Genomic DNA, 17,367 nt, shown 5'->3' with positions numbered 1-17,367 from the left:
CCACCCAACAGGTCCTTTTCAGGCACACGTGGGACCGTCTCCAAGATAGACCATGTGGTGTGCCACAAATCAAGTCTCAGTAAATTTAAAAAGACTGAAACCATACCAAGGATGTCTCTGACCACAGCAATTAAATTAGATGCCTGCAGCAGGCCTATTGTTGTCTGGGGCCTGCCTCCCATTGCTATGAAGTGCTGAATCCCTCAAGCCCAGGGTCCTTCTCTTAACAGCCTACTGAAGGCGCGGGCATCCATCCTGGGCCCTTTGCATTGTCTTCGTGGGACTTGGGGGGTGTGGGGAATTGACTAGAACCAACAGGAAGTGCTGGCTGCTGCACTGGCCCTGAGCGATCAAGTTCTCGGTCTCTGTTGCAAGACTCGTGCCTTCACCTGCACCCATGGACGGTAATAACTGTCTTGTTAGCACCTCCATGAGGTAAAATCTCAGAGCCTAAGTAGCTCCTGACAGGTTCCTGTAGTTCCCTGAACGTATTTTAATAGCTGCTCTGAAGTCTTTGTTAAATCTAGTATCGCAGGACTCGCCGAGACTGACTGCCCTTTAATACTTCTTGCTTCTTTGCTCATCTCTTTATTTTTTTGTTGACTATTGGATGTTTTGGGGTAACATATCGTAGCAACTATGGGTTTTGACTCGTTGCCCACAGCAGTTGTTCTTTTGGTTTGTGTAACCTTGCCTGGGCTACATCTGTGATGTCCGTCTTCCCCACAGTGTGCAGCCACGGATGCTTCTGCTTAGCTTTTGTTTTTAATTTTCTTGTTTTTATTTTTAAGCCTGGTTTTCTAGGGGTAACCTCCATGTCTGTACACATTAGTGTTTAGCCAAGTGTCAGTCAGAAATTGTGCTCAAGTACCTCAAGCCACTAGGCTGGGGGATTTATAAGTGGTTTGGAGAATGCAGTAAAAATTCAGGTCATGTTTTGGTCTGCCCAAGCTTTTGCTTTGCACCAGGCTCTCCCACTTGTCCTCCAAACATAGACATGGGTCCACTGGCCAGGGACGTGTGGGTGGCCACGGCCCACTCCTGTCTCTGTCATGGCTTTCAGTTAACCTGCAATAAGTGGAGAACTTACCAAACCTTCTTATTGCTTTTTCACCTCACCAAACTCCCTGTTAAATCTCCAACTAGTCTACCATCCATCACTTGCCCCCCCAAATCACAACTTCAGGCTAGCAGAGCAAACCGGCCCTTCCTGTTCACTTGCCACCAAGATTGCCACGTGCAGTGACAATGCTCCACCTCAGAGGAGCCCTGCCTGGCAGCAGCAGCCAAATCACTGGTTTCCAGGGCCTGCCTTACCCTGTTGACAACCACCCCAACAGAGCGGGGGTGCTGGGAGCAGCCCAGGCAGTAATGCCACAGACTTGCTGTTGTTCCCTGAGTAGGAAAGTTTTGGGGAATAAATGCCTCTCAATTGGTTGTATGCCTTTGGACAGTTCCAGGTTTTTGACAGCTCTCTACCCAGCTTTAAAGCTGCCAAAAATTTCCCCCAAAGGGGAGAGGATTTGTTGACTTCCTCAAACTGTCACACTGGAAGTACGAAGTCCCTTCCATCCTTCATCGCGCCATTGATCCTGGTGTAACCTAACGGCCTGTTTGATTATCTTGGTCACATGTGACTCTTTCCTTTACCTGTTCAGCCGGCACATGGAAGAGCAGCTGTAGCTCCAATGTGGGGACAGTGGGGCCAGAACATGAGCACTGCAGTGGACATGGAGGTTCCCCGTGGCTAACCAGGAACCAGTTACAATCATCCAGCATTAGTTATACTTTCATTCCAAAGAGAACTGTTACGATACATTTGCAAAGCAAATGTTTCTATAACATTATATAAATGCTATTTGTATATACTTTGTATCAGCTAAAAAGATTAAAGTATTGCCTAGTGTAATGAGATTCTAGAAACTTTGGTCTCCATTGCACTAACATTCTCCAATTTTCTTTTCCTGATTAATTCAATAAATGTACATTTATTGATTATGTAAAATATACCGAGACCTGGTGAGTGATTCCCAGATAAAGCAACACAGATTTTATCCTCCAAGGGCTTAGAGGTTAGTGTAAGTGATACAATGCGAACATGACAAAGTTGGAATTGCTCGGTGCTGTTACAGAATTCCGGACGTGTGCTGTGGAAGCTCAGTAGGCTAAATGGATTTTCCTGAGTGATTCTTTCAGTTACCGCCCATTACACCCTTCCATCACCTAGTCCTCCCCGCTTCCATTCCCTTCCTAGGTGCCTTTATACTGAACGTTCTTGTGTTTGTCACCCATTTAACTAATGGTAGTGATAACTACCTAGTACTTCCACGTGCATTTCTCTCATTGATATTCATCTGGTTTACATCAGCCCGGGACATGGGTAGGGAGTGTTATCTGAACCAGTCTAATAGAAAAGGAAACTGAGATCAGGGAGGCTAAGTGACTGGCCCAGCTTCACATTATTCGGAAGTGGCAGAGTCAAGTTTTGAACATAAGGTCTTTGTACGCGAAATCCTGGGCTTTCTCTGGTGTTCTCTACCGCGTCTCATCACAGACTCGCTCTCCTCTCTGGCCAGCGGATAGCTGGGAAAAATTAGCTTGGTGAGTTGGGTCAGACGTGGAAGCAGCTTAGTGTGTTTCTGGACAGGCCCAGAAATGAGGCAGCGGAGCGAGGCTGTTCAGGCCGCTCTGAACCATTTCTCTCTAAGGGTTTAAGTGACTTGATTTTACAGAAATCAGAGGTCCACATTTCCATTGCTTCTTATACATTTCTCTTATGGATGGATATTGGATTGTTACTTTAGACACAGTGTGTTCAACACCAAATTCACCACCTTTCCCTCAATTTGGTGTCTCTTTCTCTGTAAATGACACCACCATCCACCCTCTCTCCCAAACCTGAAATGCGGGGAGTTCTGGGCTCCTTTTTAACCTTCATGCAACATCTAATCCTGTCATTTCCACCCTGCCTCGTGGGGTGGTTGTGTGAATAAACGGACACGGTATAAGAAAAAGAACTCTGAAAGCTGTGAGTGAGAGGTATTTATTTCTCTGAGGCGGCACATCTGTTCAAGCCTAAAGGATCAGAATGAGGCCTCAGTGGCCACTCAGACTTCCCTTCCTAACAACATTGGCACTTGTGTCGGTGAAGGTGGATGTGGAGCTGAACGATGACATTGTGACAGCACTTACGTAGTCTTACATTGTGACAGCACTTACGTAGTCTTACATTGTGACAGCACTCCACACTCTTAAAAGCACCTTCTCAGAAGGAGAGGAAAAAAAGCAAGTGAGAAAGAACAACGGATTTGCCCATGGTGACGCAAATAGTAAGTGGCACGACCAGGACCAGAACTCCCATTGGCTGAATCCAGAGGCCTGTGAAACTAACCCCAGGGTTGCTTTTACCACTCTGCCGCTTACTGCGTGCGCCCTAGGATGAGCTGGGTAGCCCTTTTGAGTGTCGATCTCCGCATGTAAGCTAGAGCTACAGTGATACTTAGTACCTGTTTCTAGAGCTGTAAGCACTGACGGAGCCCAGTATAGAGCAGAGCGCCCTAGAGCATGTGTGCAGCACATAGAAGCCACTGGGCCACTTCTCCCCTTCCCCACCTCGCTAGAGACTAGGTCGGTCTCCTCCGCCTTCCCCTTGGAGAATTTATTCTCTCTGGCGTATCAGACTGCCGCTCTCTAGAGCCTCTCACAGCCACAGACATTTCCAGGAAGTGTTGCCCTACCATTTCATTGAAACCTCGGTGGAGAATTTCCATGTTTTCCTCTGCTTCTATTCTATGAGTGTCCCCATTAAGGTTAAGACACAATTCTAGCAAATCCTTTAGGTTAAAAATTGTGAGATTGAATTTATACTTTCTGGCCCCAAGGTGAAGGAGCTTTTAGATTTAATATTAAGAATAAACTTCAAGTATAATTTAATATACATACAGTCACAGGATGTGGAGTACAGCATAGGGAATAGAGTCAGTGGCATTGTAACAGTTATATATGATACCAGAGGGGCAGTAGATTGGGGGGCGGTGATCACTTTGTGAGGGGGGTAAATGTCTATTACATTGTTTTGTACACCTGAAACTAATAAAAAAAAAGAATAAATTTCTAAAATCGGAAGTGTCCAAGGGACTGCCTTAGGAGGTAGTAAAGTCACGCACGACTACAAGTATACACGCAGCGTTGGACGAGCGGGTGCTGGGGTCTGCACGCTGCAGTGAGAAGTGTGACAGGCAGACAGGCTACCTGGGTGTTGTATTGCTGTGTCTTTGCACGTTCTGTTTTATGATTTCATACTGTCATACTTAAATGACTTGATAGGTAGCAAATGAAGCATAAGTTAGCAGCGTGAGGAAGGCTGTCACACTTACCTGGGTCTTGCCAACACAGAGAGCAGAGCTTGCTGTTAGACGGAAGTGGAAGCTGTGGCTCTCGGATCTGTCTCGGGGCTGAGGACACAGCTGTGCAGTGAGGACACAGCTGTGCAGTGAGCTCGCAGTTGCCCGCAGCCTGCATGGGGGTAACTAGGCTCGGGCCTGCTACACGTTTCTCCATATTTTGATGAACTGAGGTTTTATCATATATGAGAATTTTACTTGTAAAGTGTGACTGATGTTGCATGCGACTTTTCAGGGTTAAAGAAAATTACTTGGGCACTGCTGTGGCCTTCTGTGAGATGTTGTATTCTCAACTGTCCCCCTCCTGTCCCTTGCCCGCCACCATTGTAGGGACCCGAAAGCCTGCTTGCTCGCTCAACACTGATGTGTGTTGAAATAGTGCCCATTAGTGTTCAGTAGTTACCCTGGCCTGCATGTTAGCCTTCAGTTTAATGGCCTTTTTTATGTTCATTCATTTTATTTTATTTCCCATCGTGGTTTTGTTTATTTCTTTTTTGTTTTTTGTTTTTCTGTTCTCTTTTTTAAAACCGTCGTGGTTTGCCCTTCATATTTCCCAATGTTTGCACATGACAAGATGTTGCCATCCCAACATTACCTCCCACTTCACTGACCAGTGCCACTACTGACCATCTAGCACCAGCCACCACGGGACCTCTGCCTTCGGCTCCACGGGACGTCGTGGCCTCGCTGGTCTCTACCCGCTTCATCAAACTGACGTGGCGGACGCCTGCCTCAGATCCTCATGGAGACAACCTCACCTACTCTGTCTTCTACACCAAGGAGGGCACAGCCAGGTAAGTGCCTGTGTGTCTGGGGCCGCTGGCTGCATCCCGGCCCGCCCAGCCCAGTCCTGCTCCCCTGGCTCTTAGTCATGCAGGATCTGTACCTGTTTTCTGTCCAGCAAATGTGATCACTGAGACGCCTCTTTCCTAATTTCAGGTCATTAGAAATAAATTCCTGAACAGACTACGTCCTTGTATTCCTTCCTGCTTTTCCGGGACGACTTAGGGAGAGGGTACAGAGAGCTATTTAGGTGGAAGCATGAACATGTAACCTTTGTCTTAAGATTCAGTCAGCACAGCCTGTAAGATGCAGCTCATTTAGAACATGCAGATTGTAGAAATTAAGATGGACTTAATTTATTAATCTGACATGAAAATTTGCCTGCAGCCTGAGGTGAATGTGGGCTGCTCAACTTCAGAGGTTTCCTTGATGACACACAAGAGTTATTAGAGATTAATTTCTTAAAACAGCATTTTCATGAAACTCCTCTCCATCTCCACCCCTTCCCAGAGCTTGCATTGCCTCTCCATTGCTTCTAGGAGGTGATCCAGACTCTCCAGGCTCTTTACAGTCTCGCTTCATTTTCTCTGTCCAGCCTTTTGTCCTTACCTCCCAGTGGAACTTGCTTTCTGAGGAAACCAGTCTCCTTCCTATCACTGTGTAGTGTGTTCTCTTCACTCACTTTCCCTTTCCCCTTTCTCAGCTAAAGCTACATTCAGTTAATCCTTCTTAGCCCAGATTAAGCCCCATGAAGCCCTCATAAAGCTTTCTCTACCTTTTTCAGCACAGACAGCATTTTTCTTACGTGTGTTTGTACCACTCATATTGGCACTTAATTACAACACATATTTTATACTGCCATAAGCTGTTACGCTTCTATTATTTTATGTGTGTTTGTGTTGTTTTCTCAACCAGATTATAAACTCTGCAAGGAACCATGCCACATGCTGACTGTGCTTCTAACATATGCTGTTACTTCACCCTAGAATAAGAAAGCTAAAATACCTGCTCTGGTTAGGGCCCTACCACATGAAATAAAGCTCGTATTTCTGCCAGGGTGCTGACATTTGATGTATATTGTCTTTAATACCAGACTAGCAAGTTCAGCAAGTAAAAGAACCTTAATCAAGGGATGAGCCCTTGATTTAACACTCTTAGGAAGTCTGAGTGACATAATTGGGCCAGATAGATGGAGCCACTCATTGGATGGTGTTTACCTGAGCACTGCACTGGATGTTTTGGGAATTACAAAGATAAGGAAACAGTTCTGTGCACAAAAAGGGAAGACATTACTACCAAACAGCATTTGTGTTAAAATGTCTCCAATCAACTTTGGAATCCCATCGCAGACTTCATAGGCTTTCCCAGGAGGAAGCATTGAGCAGTTCTTCAGAACAGCAAGCTTCTTCCACTAGAGGGCCTCACCCTGTCCTACCGGAGGGCACTTCCCTCATAGTAACTGCCTGGCTGGCCCGTGGCTGTCCCCTCAGATGGCACCTCCCCAGGCCTTCCATGAACTCACCCAGCTTACTTCTCAGTCATTGCTACACTGTGGTGTACTGGGGCCACTTTGGTTCCCAAGCCAGTGGTTATATCGTCAGGAAGCTTTGTAAACACATGACCTGACTTGGTGGCTTGAAATTGGGCATGGTGGCAGTACAGTGACAAGTACTGCAAACCAGAGCTGTATTGTTAAACATTTACCAGGACACCACTGCTGTCACTTTTTTTTGTTCGTTTTTTGGCTTTTGTTTTGGAACATTTAACACACCAAAAATTTCTCTTTTAACATATTTATTGTGTCTGTCTTGTTTAATAGAGTATCACCAGCACCTAGAACAGAGCCTGGCATATATTAGCACTAAATAAATATTTTTTAAGAAAATAAATTGATCTCAATCAGTGGAGAAATAATAGTTCTTCAAGAAATTGTGGAAACAATTGACTCCATTTGGTGGAAAGAATAAAAGTTCCATCTCTGTCTTGTATCATGTATAACAACAAACTATAGATTGATTAAGAGATATTTTTAAATTTATAAATGTATTAGAAGAAAATATAGAAACTGTTTTTATCATTTGAGTATGAAAGGCTTTTTAAAGGAAGAAAGAACACCCAAAAGCCATAACAGGGGAGACAAAGTTTTATTATGTAACAGTATAAAAATTCCATGTGATAAAACAAACAAAATCAAACTAGCAAGTTATAAGATAGGAAAAAAATTGTAATATTTATTGATATCCAATCTATATAAAGAGCTTCTATAAGACAGAGATCCCAAGAGGCAAATGGTATGAGTAGGTGATTCACAGAAGTTAGTAGAAAGCTGATTAAAATTAAAAAAAGGTTCTCATTATCATTAACAATCTTGGAAACACAAAATACTGAGTTACTGTTTTTCAGCTGTAAGGCTGGAAAATGTTTATGATATCCAGTGTTATGCAAGTTAAATGGTGGGAAGAAACCCAGTCTAGGCCCGTGGTGACAGTATGAAGTACAGTACCCTTTGGCGAAGGTGATTTGGTAGGATTTTGTATCTTCTTAACACACACACCCTTCAGTCCAACAGTTAGGTTTCTGGGTGTCTGTCGTATAGATATACTTGTGTACATATGCTTAGGGTACTCGTATAGGGTGTTTATTGTAGCATAGTTTGTAAGGATGAAGAAAGGAAACTGTACGTGTCTATTGGTAGAGGAATGGGCACATAATACATGTATATCCATATGCAGTCCAGTACAGGAATTTTTTAAGTGACTTATACCTGTGTATTTTGATATGTATTATGTAAATACAAATGCCCAGATGCCGTGATTCTTAACCAGGGGCAGTTTTGCCCCCTCCCTGCCTCCCAGGAGACACTCGGCAATATCTGGCGACATTTCTGGTTGTCATAAGTGAGATGGGAGGGGATGCTTACTAGCGTCTAGTGAGGACGCCAGAGACGCTGATACACATCCTGCAGTGTTACAACCAGGTGTTACCCTGCCTGACATCTCAGTAGTGCTGAGGCTGAGGAAACCTGGCGTGGGGAGATCTGGTAGGACGCCAGTCAGTACCTCCCACAGTTAGGTCTCAGGGTAGGACAGTTTTGAGGGCGGGAGAAAAACTGGACTTCCACATTCTTTAACTATATGTAATTTTGTTGTTAATGAAAATCTATCCCAGTAAAATGTTCTTAATGTATCATGGGTTGAAATAAGCAGGGCTGATTAATAAATGAAATTGGAATTGAGGAAAATATAACAGTTAAATTGGCAGGGGGTACATAAAGGAAGAGAAGATGCAAGAAGGACCCAATTTAATTTGTGTGGCTGCTGTTTGAAGGATGGGAAACTGAGAAAGCTAGTCTAACTGGCCCTGAGCTTTTGAAGGAATTCGTGAGAGATTATAATAAAGTGGAAGTTTGGAGCCAAATGTTGGACTACCTGCAAAAATGTGGACATTATCAGTTAAGAAGGGATTATTTTAGACTCCTGAGCAGGTGTGCGCTGCGACTCTCTGAAACAGCTCTAGTCATTAGCAGGTCTTTGCAAGCAGCACCCGGGTTACAAGAAGCAGTGGAGTCATAGCACAAACCAGGAAGTGGTTACGTTATCTAGGTGTGTGGCAGGTGGAGCCTGGGTGAAGATGGCAGCAGGGACCTGGAGGGACAGAAAATCTGCGGACAACTTCAAAGGAAGATTTTTCGAGACTGTACTATTTTTTGTCACTTCATTGCTTTATGATTTCTGAATAGAAGCGATGAAGGGGTAGAAAGGACACTTGAGCAAAAAGACTAGATCCTCGTTACTTATTTTATAAAGAAAATTTATTTAAATAAGCTTAAATTTTCTCATCAAAAAACGAGGGTAGTAACTTTTCTTCACAGACTTATAATAAGAATTCAATGTGAACCTCCCCTTATAAATTCTCCTACTTCTTGCGTTTAAAAATTCAACCACCAGGTGGCACTATGTGCCCTGTTCATGAGCTATAATTCTGTTGGATTCCTGAGTTTCCTGGATTCCAAAGGGTCTTTGCTCTGCCTTTTCAGTTATGACATGTTAGCTTTTTTTTTCCCCCAATGCCTTTAATGCATACAGCAGTACTTTTCTCATATTAGCTACTAAATGGAGAACACAGAATAAGTTATTCCAGAAATCAGTCGTGTTTTAGAGATGGACAGAGCCTTACGCAGCTGTTAGTCTAGTCTGGCAATTGGTAAACTATAGACCTTGGGCCAAATCAGACTTGTTATTTTTATGGCCCAAGAGCTAAGAATCGTTTTTACATTTTCAAATGGTTATATTGTAATAGGTTATATAAGTAACTACATAATATTTTCCATTTGGCCTGTAAATATTGACTATCAGGCCCTTTAAAGAAAAAGTTTGACACCCTGATCTCATATTTTTCATTTAATACATGAAGAAGCTGAGGCCCAGAAAGAACTAGTGACTTGCCCCGGCCCCCCCAGCACGCTGGTAGTGTCGTCAGAACTAGACATGTGCAGCTTCCAATGTCGGACCCATCACTGTCTTAGTGTAAAGTGTACCTTTCTCTTTCTCTTTTGATTCTCAGCTAACACATTTAATCTAAGTCCCATTGGAACCTCACACATTTATGAGAATTACCCTTTATAACTCACCCTGGATCTTGTCCTGAAGTCAGAAGGTTTTTTCCTAGACAGACACTGGGTTCTGTCAGAGCCAAATACTTGGAGCCATCTAGTATTTGGAGCCTTTTCAGGTTCTGAGTAGCGTCTCAGGGACTCATAACTGTTACTGATTTTTTTATTACAATGCTTGTGTTGAAATTTGTCCTAGGTTTTTAGTTCCCTTCACTTGTTTCTCCTATTTGTTCCCTTCCACATAGGAACAAAGATACACATGGTATTGTTACTGTACCAGATTTGAGTATCTGAAGGCACGTTTCCATTCACTCAGCCACATCGGTGGCGCTGTTTCCGTGTATGAGTCTCTGCTAAGTGCTTCTGTCGTATGTGAACATGAATGAGACACTCGTTCACTTTAAAGTAAAATAGCGGCCCCCATTTTTCTCAGAGGGAACGTGTTCAAACTTCTGTGTGCAGAGCGAGCAAAAACAGGAGCTTTTGGTTTAGTGAAATGTAAAATGCCCTACTTCCTTTTAGACAGCAGTCATTTTGATCAAACCAAGTGTCAGAAACCTCACATGTGAGAAACCATTTGACATCCTCCTTCTACACCTTGTGAATTAGAGGTTTAGCTGAAGAGAAAATAATACCCATGAGTCTCTCAGGTATCTCCGAGTGATGCCTTCTGTTACCAGAGTAGTCTTTCCAGTGGACCTGGTGGCCGACAAAGCACCTCTGTAAATACCATGTGGGTACTGTTTGTTTTGATTAAAAGAAGGTAGTTTAGAGAACTATAGAAAACTACTAAAAAAACACCTAAATCTCTGAAATGCAAATGCTAATATGCAATCAGACGAATTGGCATGTAGTCATGTAGAACTCAGCAAATTTTCATCAGTAATTTCAGGGAAAATTATCAATATTTTAAAGTAAGAATTTTAATTCAGTGGATTAGGTAATTTTAAATAATTTCTTCCACGGAATAGTTTTGGACCCTTTTATTACTCAAGACAGATACAGAGCTTTTGTCACAGGATTGGCAACTCTTAAAGACTAGCTCTTTGTCTAAAACAAAAAAATTCCTTCACATCGCTTGTTGAAAATTCTTGTGTAATATAATACGGCTTTTGTTATAGTAAGTACAGCAGACTGAGCATAATTATGGACCCAAGTGTGGGTCCCCCAAGATACAGCCTGAAAGCTCTCTTTTTTAAAGAACCTAGAAAATTGCTTTTATATTTTCATCTCTTACCTTAGAGTGCTAAATTCATTTGTACTGTTTGTGATGAGATTAGTCAGGCATTTCAAATCAGTTTGAAAATCATTCAAAAAGAGTATTCATTTTAAGAAATAGATTTACAGAATTGTACACCTGAAATCTATGTAATTTTACTAACAATTGTCACCCCAATAAACTTAAAAAAATAAATAAATGCAAATTCTGAACTTCACCCCTCAAAAAGAAAAAATAGATTATAAAAATCCAGTATCATGATTAGCTTATTTTACAGATTTTTAAGGATTCATTTAAATTTTTAATGTTTTGTTCTCAATTTTAAGAGTGATAATCTCTAATTTTGTTTTTATTGAGAGTCTATTATCCAAAATACTGGGGATGCCAAAAAAAGTATACACATTTTAAGAGATGTTATCTACAGTAATTCAATTCAGCTTTCCAAAGTTGAATGAATTACGGTAGCAATGTGTAGGTAGGTAGTATGATGTTCGCTCAAAAGATGGCATGGCGTCAATCAAGTGAATGCTAGCGTCATTCATTGTATTACAATTTTAATACAGTTTTTTCCTTTCTTAAAATGTGTATACATTTTTTGGCACCCTTTGTATACACAGCATCCCTTGATACTTTCTATGAAAATTGGGTCATACCTGTAGTTACCTTCTGTTTGTTTCCCTGAGAATCGCCTCTTAAAACTCAATAATTCCTAAAGCCTACAAAATTGAAGACGCATTGCCTCATTGAAATGGCACTGAGAAGACTCTGGTCTGTGTCTTCTCTGCAAGGAAGTTGTGGTTGTGACCAGTGATATCAGTAATATTTAAGCAAGAACATCAGCAAGTTATCAGGCATGTATGACATTGCTCTTTGCAACTTTCCATATTCTACTGTGCACTGTTCCATCCCCAGAAGTTTCTTTCTTTTTTTTTTTTTTTTTTGAGAGTTAATTTGACCTAAATTGTTCAGATTCTGATGTGGTGTGGCATCTGTAGGCATTGCAAAGAAAATGAAACTACACATTGTAGAAATATTCTTAATCGATTCTCTCTTTCCAAATCCCTCTTTGTCCAAAGGGAACGTGTCGAGAATACCAGTCGCCCAGGAGAAATGCAGGTGACCATTCAGAACCTAATGCCAGCGACTGTGTATGTCTTCAGAGTTATGGCTCAGAATAAGCATGGCTCCGGAGAGAGTTCAGCGGCGCTTCGTGTAGAAACACAGCCCGAAGGTAAGTAAGTCTCCCGCCTGCCTGTCAACCCCACCTGTGGGTAGGCCTTCCTAGCAGTCTACCTGATGTGTAGCTTTGCACACCACAGCAGAGCAAAACATAGCAGTTCTTCGCCTTTAAGAATGAATTAATTGGGAGAGATAAAATTAATTCACATCAAACCGTGACTAATAGTGTAAGACAATGTAACTCTGCTGATATATTCTCAAATTTTACTGATCCTTTAAGACCTAACACAGGTGCCTTCTAGAATCTTTCCTCTGATGCTAGCTAACATTGTATCTCTACAGTTCTAAGATGCATTACCACTTCCTTCCTTGACTTGTGATGATGACTGTGTCTCATTTATTTTATGGCAAAGACAAGAGTCTTTGTCATCCTTGTATTTCCCACAGTGTCTAATGCAGTGCCTGACACATGCAGCAGGTGTTCACTGTTTGTGATCTTTATACACACCATGCTCTTCAGAATTTCTTTAATGCTTTTCTTTGGACCTGTGGTATTTTGTTCTAAATAGTGTTACTTCCAGTTACATTGCCCAAGATTTTCTGCAACTGAAATGAGTGTCAGGTTGATTTATCTAATAATGTCTTAAATTATGGTTGTAAACTATAGGCCTAAAATTATAAGAAGCCATCGAATCATAACTAATGCTTTTCCCACGAGGCTTTCTTCTACACTCTCACTTTGTTTTAATACAAGACACTGTTTTTCCTCGTAGCCTTCTCCAGTTTTCTTTTGCTATTAACTGCAGTGGTTTTTCATGTTAACAGACTTCCAGTAACAAAAACGTTACTTTAGCAGTATAGCATGTATGATACATTTGTGGAAGCTACTGACCATGGAACTAAACAGATTTCATAAATTTGCCCGGGAAACTATGGAAATAATTCAGAGACTTCACTGGTCTGATGTATGGAATAAGTAAAGTTCAGGAGCTGTGGAATTTCACTTTCTAATGCTGTAGCAAAACAGTCAGTCGTGGACCATTCAGTGGGTAGCCCTGTGCTACACAAGGTATCAGAGAGGTGGGCAAGCACAAGGTAGGAGTTCTCCTCTTAAAGAACGAGCAGTCAGGATGGGGGCCATTGAGCATTTCAGTGATAGCACTTAAAGGTCAGGAACCAAACCCAGGCAAGAACAGGAGGGCCACCAGAGAATCAGGAGGTTGATTTTAGGAAAGAATGTGTTCTCATCACACGGAAAGGATGTTGAATTTCACAGTTGTGTTCAGATAAGAGCAGGAACAGTCTGTTAGATTTCAAGCTCAATTTTCTTCCATTAACTTCCATGTATAGGTGTCATTCATGAGAGATACTGGGATACAAACCAAGGAACAATCACTGTAAAAGTCAGGCATATCAAGGCAGGTTCCTAGGAAAAGATGAGACCCGAGAGTTCTCCTTGAAGTCTTTGACTTAGAGCAGGCATTCCCGGGGAAGGAAACTCATGCATGACCCAGCTCCCCCATAGGACTGAACTACACGTGCAGGTGAGGCACAAAGTGAAGGAAAGGACCACTGGGTTTGACTCTGTGTGCGAGTCTCATGCAGGGCTGTGAACCTCCTGAAGATACATGAAAGTATGTGTGGGTCTGTCCATAGCCGCATTTTCCTTGGGAGAGAGCCTGTGGCTTTCATTCTCATTTGAGAACTTATGAGTAAAACTGTTGAGAAGGGTGACGGTCAGTTTGGAGATGAGGGAAAGAAGTAAGGGAAGGAAGGTTTATTGAGCCTGCCCAGTGCCAGTCATGTGCTAGGCGGTCTAGGGGTGAAGGCAAGTTCAGACTTCTGTGCACAAGTCTGGTACCAGTGACGTGCACGTAAATAGACGATAGAGCGATGTGCCGTCACCACAAGGAAAGTCGGTGGCACAGCAATTTGTTCAAGGAGTTTGATTCTCTATAAGAATATAGATGGAATGGGCAACAGATTCTGGTGAGGGCATGTTAGGGATGGAGAGCGACTCGAACATGTTTTGTCAAAAGAGAAGGATGTGGGGGAGAGCGATTTGCATTCATCTGGAGGCGTTCGGCCCGGTGTGGGGAGGCCTATGTGGTCAAGTCAGCCCTTGGAAAATATCTTATGTATTTAGCTTCACAAACCAGCTTTAAAATGTTTCCATTTATTCCACTCTACAGCTAAACTGAAAGAATGTATTAGCGCCTTTTTTAGGATCATGTTTATTTATGTTTAGCAGATGAATGTATAGAATGTGATTTTAAGGGAGTTTGGGAGCTGTTTTGTTTTCCTTCCTCTTTAATAAGTTAGAGGAAAGTTTTCCATGTCAGCCGAAGTTTGACAAATTCCACTGTCAGGCTGCACAAAATATGCTCTTAACATTAAGTGAATAACGTGATTCATGACTAAAAAAGGTAAACAACTGTCAGAATAACCATATTCGGGTTTCTCTACTTTGGTAGCAAAACTGATCTTAAGCTGTGGTGCTGTTATTTAAGAAAGCAAGTTTGTTTTTTACATTTTGTTATTTTTTTTCCCTTTCCTTAAATCTAATGGATGTGTGTTACAGAAGCACTAGCTCCATCCAGAGAAGCTGTTTTCAAATCTAGAGTGTCCAGAGTGTAAGCACAGGCAGCCCCCCAGGATTTGTGTGTAAGCTGGGGCCTCCCTTTCAGTCAGGCAGAAGGAATATAGTAAAGGGTGTGAGAGCCTCATGGGAGTTTGAGCTGGACAGTCCGTCCGTCCGTCAGTTATGAGCCTTCCAGTCACGTGCATCCTGTGGAGGGGGCTGTGATAGTCTCCTACTGTCTTGAGTCCATGCTTTAGAATCAGAAAGGACTCACTCCTGACTCACTACTCACCCCCTTCCCATCACTTAGCCCTGATTCTTAACCTCCCAACCTCACCTATGAACAGGGATAACAGTATCCATCTCATTTGGGTTAGTGTAAAGATTATATTGATGTCATTTTAATATGTAAAGCATGCAATGCTGGACGGATTGTAAGCATGCAATAAATGGCAGCTATTTATTAATTATCTAGGCTTATTCCCTTACTGTTTTTCTTCCATGCATGTGCTCACAAGTCCTTTCTAAACACATACCTGATCATATCATGTCATGTTCCTGCTCATAATTTTTCAGTAAATATCTAATACCTACAAGACATAATCCAAAGTCCCTAGCAGGGCACTGAGGTCCTCCATTACCTGGCCGCTGTCCTCCTTTTCAGCATTCTTTCTCCCACATCCACTCTGTTTCAGCCTGAACCACAAAACCTTGTCTTCTCACATACTGTTCCTCCTCGACTGGAGTAACTTTCCCCTTGGTATCTGAGAAAACGATTCCTTTTTCTTACTCCCAGAGGTCTTCACCAATCTTTCCCTTTCCTGCCTACCCCCTCCCAAAGCAGAATTGTGTGCTCTCTTCTTTCTGTTGTTGTTACAATCATTGCCTGACTGTTAGCACTTCTGACATAGTTTGTAACCATTTATGTACCTGACTCCCCTCTAGACTGGGAGTTCTTTGTGGGCCGTCACTGTGTCCTACTGCCTGGTAAGAGAAGCCTGTCGTTTTGTGATGGTGGCTTCGTATATGCCGCCGTCCCACTGCAAAACTAGGATTGTTCATAAAGCACAAAAAGAAGTCTGCAGTGTGCAGTTTTTCTCTTTTAATGAATTTGAGATACTTCACAGATAATTTTTAGTTTTAAGTCATAAAAAGGGAAATTTGTTTAATGATATGTTATCCTGAAGCAACTTCAGTCAAATCAATTGTTTCCTTAGTTTTTTGTTTTTAAAACATGGCCATTATGACATTATTGCTGAGTGGTTATTGAGGAGTGCAGTAAATTTCATTTATGTCTTGCTGTCTTGGAATTTTCTTTCTAGTCCAGCTCCCTGGCCCAGCACCGAACATCCGAGCATATGCAGCTTCACCTACTTCCATCACTGTAACCTGGGAAACGCCGTTGTCTGGCAATGGGGAAATTCAGAATTATAAATTGTACTACATGGAAAAAGGGACTGATAAAGAACAGGTATAAGATGAAGCCATTTTTTAAAATTTACTTTTCAGTTAGAGTTGGCCTGCATTATTATATTAGTTAAAGGTGTACCACATAGTGATTAGACATTTATATAACTTATGAAGTGATCGATCACCCCAGTACGTCCAGTACCCATCTCACGTCATACATAGTTATTACATGAAGTCATTTTTCAATCCATTGATTGGAATAGTAGAATTGAACTATTATTTCCAAAACTCAGTACTTGCTTGTCTAGAAATCTGAGAAGAAAAAAAGAGGTATAGGGAATGAAAAGTTGACATAATTCTATTTCTTTATGCCAAGATTTATTCTGTAGTTTTTACCAGCAAGAGTTACTAAACATCAAGCAAATATTTCTCAGTAAATTGCCAGTGTTTATGATTAATCTGCTTTGACTGTTAAATAACATTCTGTAAAAGGGATTAAAAAAAATCTGCATTGTCCAACCATATGACTTCACTGATATGTGGGATATAAAACTGAAAGCAACAAAGGAACAAGACAAACAAGTAAAGAAACAAAAACTCATAGACACAGTTAACAGTTTAGTGGTTACCAGAGGGGAAGGGGGAAAAGGGGGTCAAATATATGGTGATGGAAGGAGAACTCACCCTGGGTGGTGAGCACACAACATGATAAATAGATGACATAGAATTGTACACCTGAAATATAGAATTATACACTAGTATAGGTCTGGAATTGTACATTAATAATTTTACTCATCATTGTCACCCCAATAAATTTAATTTTAAAAAGATAATAAAAAAATCTGCATTGGGTCAAATATAGAATTTGTATAGTTAATTCTTTGTAGCATTTCTCTTGGTATGAGTTGTGCATATATAAATTATTTTATTTTATTCTAGGATGTTGACGTTTCAAGTCACTCTCACACCATTACTGGGTTGAAAAAATACACAGAGTATAGTTTCCGAGTGGTGGCCTACAATAAACATGGTCCTGGGGTCTCCACACAAGATGTTGCTGTTCAGACCTTGTCAGATGGTGAGTGTTTGCTTTGCAACAAAGTCCTGTGCCTGGGGCCCCGGTGGCAGTGGGATCACGGGCTTTGATGTCAGGAAGGTTCTGTTGCAATGCCAGTTGCCC

General features: G+C 41.8%; 1 protein-coding gene across 11 annotated transcripts in view; it reads left to right on the top strand.

Moving 5' to 3' along the window:
* The window catches only part of NEO1 (neogenin 1), a 213,162-nt gene that overhangs the window by 147,854 nt on the left and 47,941 nt on the right, over positions 1-17,367 (top strand). For 6 of the 11 annotated variants that reach the window (XM_074328254.2, XM_074328252.2, XM_074328258.2 and 3 more), the window contains exons 8-11: positions 4,978-5,197; positions 12,094-12,248; positions 16,100-16,248; positions 17,127-17,265. In XM_074328254.2, the coding sequence (XP_074184355.2) occupies positions 4,978-5,197; positions 12,094-12,248; positions 16,100-16,248; positions 17,127-17,265 (663 nt within the window). The remainder of the gene's footprint in view (positions 1-4,977; positions 5,198-12,093; positions 12,249-16,099; positions 16,249-17,126; positions 17,266-17,367) is intronic. The other 5 variants (XM_074328259.2, XM_074328253.2, XM_074328255.2 and 2 more) reach the window with 1 other exon arrangement.

Source organism: Rhinolophus sinicus, chromosome 3, assembly GCF_057876585.1.
Source record: "Rhinolophus sinicus isolate RSI-liver-muscle chromosome 3, RSI-T2T, whole genome shotgun sequence".
Classification (NCBI taxonomy): domain Eukaryota; kingdom Metazoa; phylum Chordata; class Mammalia; order Chiroptera; family Rhinolophidae; genus Rhinolophus; species Rhinolophus sinicus.
This window is presented reverse-complemented; position numbering and strand designations above follow the sequence as displayed.